At 33.8% G+C, this 5,631-nt stretch overlaps 1 protein-coding gene across 6 annotated transcripts in view; it reads right to left on the reverse strand.

Moving 5' to 3' along the window:
• Window positions 1-5,631, reverse strand: part of LOC106869304 (pleckstrin homology-like domain family B member 1) — a 462,567-nt gene that overhangs the window by 80,397 nt on the left and 376,539 nt on the right. The window contains exon 13 of one of the 6 annotated variants that reach the window (XM_052967733.1): window positions 3,983-4,030. The exons of the other annotated variants lie outside the window; for them this stretch is intronic. Within the exon in view, the coding sequence (XP_052823693.1) occupies window positions 3,983-4,030 (48 nt within the window). The remainder of the gene's footprint in view (window positions 1-3,982; window positions 4,031-5,631) is intronic. 6 annotated transcript variants of the gene reach the window in all.

Raw genomic sequence — 5,631 nt, forward strand, 5'->3', positions numbered from 1 at the left:
ATATATGTATATATACATATATATACACACACATGTATATATATGTATATCTAAATATATATGTATGTATACATATATATATATCTAAATATATATATACATATATATATATATATAAATATATATATATACATATATACATACATATATATATATACATACATATATATATATATATATACATATATACATACATATATATATCTAAATATATATATATATACATACATATATATATCTAAATATATATATATATCATCATCATTTAACGTCCACTTTGGATGATTTGACTGATGGCTGGTGAGCCAGAAGGCTACACCAGGCTCGAATCTGATCTGGCAAAGTTTCTACAGCTGGATGCCCCTCCTAACGTCAACCACTCTGACAGTGTAGTGGGTGTTTTAACATGCCACTGGCACAGTGTTGTATTTGGGGAAGGTCATGTTGCCAGTTTAGCCAATAAAAACACATGCACTATATATTTGGTATTCAGTTGCTTCAGGTTTATTTTATATTAATTGTATTTTGGCCAGAGTTCTTTCACCACTCTTCTGTGACCTCATCAGTGGTCCTTTGCTTCTTTCTTTTCTGTGTGTCCTCCTTACTAATGATCTGCCATTTTGTATTCCTATTGTATGTCTTTATTTGCACATGCGTATATCCCTGTGAGTGTCTCTGTTTAGTAAGTGTGTGTGTGTGGGGGGGGGAATGCACCTGCATTATCAGTATCCCCTGTTTATACACGTTCATTTAATTTACTTTTATAAATTTTATTCCTTTGTTTATATCTACTTACTTTCTATTTTCTTTCTATTTTTTGTATTAATTTAATTTATTTTTTATTTTCTTAATGTATATAGTTATTTAATTCCATTTATTCATCTGTGTATTGTATTATATTCATATTATTATCAGTTTATGGGGATCTTATTCTTTCATAGGTTATGGTGTGTTGGGGTGTGTGCTAGTGTTCCATTCTAGTTTTCTATTCAGGCTAAGTTTATCTTCTATTATGTGTGTAGCTTCTGTAATTTGTCTAAGTATTGTGTCTGTTCTGTTGTTGAGTGAGCCTCCTTGTTCCTACTTGGTGTGCTGGTACAGAACCGATGAGCTCTTCTCTTCCTTAAGTTCCCTCCAATACTCATTTACCCGCTCTCCTATGCTCCATGCTGTCTCCCCTACATACGTCATTGTCTTGTTACTGCACCATCCCTCTGTAAATCTTATACTATAGACTACATTCCTAGCTTTACAGTTTGTCTGTGGGCTAAATCTACATACAATACAGTTCCTATCAGTACAGGGGGTTTTACTAAAAGGCTAAGTTCTACCAATTAGGGATTTGATAGGATTACCTGGCCTTCATACAACCTTAATTCTTAGCTTAAGTTTGTCTAGGGCCTTTCTAAAGTGGTAAGCCATTTCACCTCTAGGAGTGGTGCTGACGAACATGACACTCTGGTATTTGTGGCTATCACTCCATGAGTTGGCCTTCCCTATTTTCTTCTTAGTCCTTTGAATGGTGTTCCATGACTTGCTCCTACAGAGTGGGCAAATCCCATTCCTAACATTATGTATGATTATTTCAAATTTCCTCATGGCTCCTTTGTATAATCTGATTCTTTCTCTATGGCTGAATCTTGAGTACCGCATGCTATAAAATACCATATGGGTAAAATGTTTTGACTTTCGAAATATATTTTTTTGACTGTCGCATTTGAATTTGACTTTACACGGTATAGTCATTTTGCATTGCAACACTAATGTATATTGCGAGTTCATTTTTAAGAAAGCCTTCGACTGTTTTACAAATGTAATTTTAAGCTTAAGTTTTGCCAAGGTTTACCTATTAATTATTTTTATTTTTACTCACATATTTAATTATGTTACATCAAATTAATGTACAATTTCCTTATTTTACGTTTTAATATTATACACACCGAACAGTTTTTTAAAGTAGTACAGGCTATGTAGAGGGGTGCTGTTAGGAGAGTAACAGTTACCCATGGGTACAATGATGAATTTGGTGTACAGGTAGGTGTTAACCAATGTTTGGTCATCAGACCTCTGCCATTCATCATTTTCCTCCAGGTCAGAAGAGAGGAATTATAGACTGGAGGTCCAGGGGACTACTATATGCTGATGATCTGGCCCTCATAGCAGAATCTATAACAGAATTAAAAGAGAAATTCCAGGTGTCGAAACAGAACCTGGAATCAAAGGGTCTTAAATTTAACTTAACAAAGACCAAGGTCCTACTAGTAAGCAAGAAATTGGACAGGATCCTTCACCCTTCAGGTAAATGCCCCTGTTTGATATGTAGAAAGGGTGTAGGCAAAAATTTCATTCAGTGTACCCAGAGAAAGCTATGGACACACAAGAGATGCAATGGAATAACAGGGAAAGTAGTATGTGAAAGGTGGACAGAAGTCATAAAGATCACAGATACACTGGAGGTTGTACAGAAAGTGTATTTGCTAAAATAAGAATAGGATGGAGAAAGTTGAGAGAGCTTTTACCTCTGTTGGCAACCAAAGATCTTTCTCTCCAAGTGAAGGGAGTATTGTATGGTGCATATGTACAAACTGCAATGCTACATGATAGTTGTACAAGAGAAGAGACTGCACTAGTTCAATCATATTTTGTGGATGGATGAGGATAGTTGCCAAAAAAGTGCCAATCACTTAAAGTAGAGGGACGTTGTAGAAGAGAGAGACTCAAGGAGACATGAGATAAAGTACTGAAGGTTGATTTCAAAACACTGAGCCTTACAAAGGAGATAACAAAGGTTAGAGATATGTGGTACGTTGTTGCACTCAAGAATACCCACCCACCAAAACAGAATTGATATCCTAAAAACCAATGTGTTACATAAAAAGCATTGGTGCTGGTGTCACATAAAACAGACCCAGTACACTCTGTAAAGTGGCTGGCATTAGAAAGGGCTCCAGCTGCAGAAACTATGCAAAACAAACTATGAAACCTGGGGCGGCCCTTGGCCTTGCTAGTTCCTGCCAAGCTGTCTAACATATGCCAGTACGGAAAAGAGAATTAAATGATGATGATAAACACACACACACACACACACACACACAAACAGTGGGTGTCTAATGTAAAGAGAACTCAATTCAGAGTAGCTGAAGGATGGTTCTGGAATGTAGGATGGTGACTCTACATATATATCTTTGCATGCCTCATTTTATATTCTGTTTGCTGCTCAGTAACAAGGGTGTCATCTCAAATTAAGCTTGAAAAGGGAGATCTGGCTTATGAATAACAAAGATTCTGAGAAACAAAATAGTTTTTGCAATGCTGAAAGTAAAATCTGGTTATTTCTAGGAGTAAATGAATAATTCAGAGAACTGGAGGTCAAAGAATTCACGAATGGTAAACACAAAAATATAACAACAGCAGCAGCAATAATAGTAATAATAATAATGGCGAAAACAGGCAGAATAAGGATGTCAGTTAGGTAAACATTCTATTCAGTAGCTAGTAGCACACTATTTCAGTAGGAACAACAACAGCAGTAACAACAACAATGCAACCAAAGTATTTATTAAGTAAATCAAGAACACAAAACAAAAAAATATATTAAAGAAACCACATACTTTAAAACTAAGTGAAGTCAGTAAATCTATCTAGATCACACACACACACACACACACATATGCATATATATATATATATATATATATATATTATATAAGACAAATAATAAATGAGTATATGCATATATATACATATGTATACTAATATATATATTCACACATATATATACATATATGCATACACATGCATATATACACATAGAAACATATAATACAGTATGCATTACACACTGCACAGGTAGTATACAGTTGCAGCTGATCCTCTTTGTTTTGCTACAGAATTATTTGACTAACAAAATTTGATTAAATAATCATTCGGAGTTATGAAAGGGTCAGTAGAACAACTGAGGAGGCAAGCCATTTGCCCTTACCTGCTTGTTGACAACACGTCTTCGGCTTTTAGGCCGACGCAGAGTAATCTGTGAAGGTATTTAATTAGTTGAAACAAATGATGAACAATCACCACTCACATAGTTAAGGCAGATTGAGAATATTAAGAAATAAAAGATAAAATGAAATTTTACAAAAATAATCAATTCTCTTTTTCATTATCTCACTGATATTACACACACACACACACAAACCAAAAACACTAATTGTTTTAGGTACTTATGAAGTCATGAACACACACAAACACCCTTTTGACCCTCCAGGCTTTGATCCAGCAGGACATCGATAGTGTACCAGCTGGAGAGAAGAGAGGGCAGCATCAGCACCAGGCTGGTTCTCATTTACAGTTAAGCTGTTTAGAGCAACATGAAATGAAGCACCTTGTCCAAGGAAACAATGCACCACATGGTCCAGAAGCTAAACCCATAACATTGATATCATAAACCCCAACAATCCCCTAACCACCAGGCCATATACATATCCACAAAATGTTGCAGTTGATAAAAAGTTTATTATTTTCTCTGCTAGCCTATCAAATGTTTATGTATGACACAGAGAGGTGTGTGTGAGTGTGGGGGGATAGTTATATGTAACATGTTAAGGTGAATTTTGATGATTAAATCTTTAATATTTAAACTGGCCATATTCAGTTCAAATATTTTACCTGTTTTATGTTCAAACTATCCAGATCTTGCTTCTCAAACCTACACTATAACATCTTCTAAAAATAAGCAATCACAAAATCTCTAAGTTACAAGATAATGCATGATTAATTCAAAACAATGTGAATAAATAAGCAGTACATTTGATAGAGTAATTTGAATGCGAAAGGGTTAATGATTTAGGCAACCTAGTTGTCTGACAGTGACCATTTAGTGGTTAATTTCAATGAAATATATCCACCTTCCCCTTGTCTTGACTCAAGAGCATTCATTGTCAACTTTATGCAAAACTTTCATGGTAAATAAATGAGAAACTAAATCAGGGAGGCAGAAAGAACTAAAGAACAAGAATTGAACTCTGCTGCAAAATTCATCAAATATATGCTAAAATCTTTAGTCTCATGTATACACATATATCCTTACCTCAGTAGAGACAAGGTCAAAATTGTACTCAAAATGAAGTGTTACGTATTATAATAGCTGGCACCTTGATTCTGATTATTTAAATTTATGTTCAATATCATCAGACTGGATACAAAGCACATCATATCATGTCTGGGGATCATGAACAAGATATTTCAGTAACTAGATATGAGGTGCCAGGTGATTATATATATATATGATTTCAAAATGTAACCACATGTTAATTAATCATTGGGGATTTTCTTCCTCTGTCTTCCCTTCTATTGGACTTTCCTCTGTTTCCGAAGAATAGTGTCTGCTCTAAACATTAAACCATCTTTCATTCCTTCTCTGAGTGTCTGCTAATACATTACATGTACCACGTACTTGTGTTGTTATTTTTGTGTTTGTTGTTTTTAGATTTACTATATATATATTTATATATATATATATATATATAAATATATATATATATAAATATATATATCAATATATATATATCAATATATATATATATATAAATATATATATATAAATATATATATATATATATATATATATATATA

The sequence above is a fragment of the Octopus bimaculoides genome, chromosome 5 (genome assembly GCF_001194135.2).
Source record: "Octopus bimaculoides isolate UCB-OBI-ISO-001 chromosome 5, ASM119413v2, whole genome shotgun sequence".
Taxonomy (NCBI): Eukaryota; Metazoa; Mollusca; class Cephalopoda; order Octopoda; family Octopodidae; genus Octopus; species Octopus bimaculoides.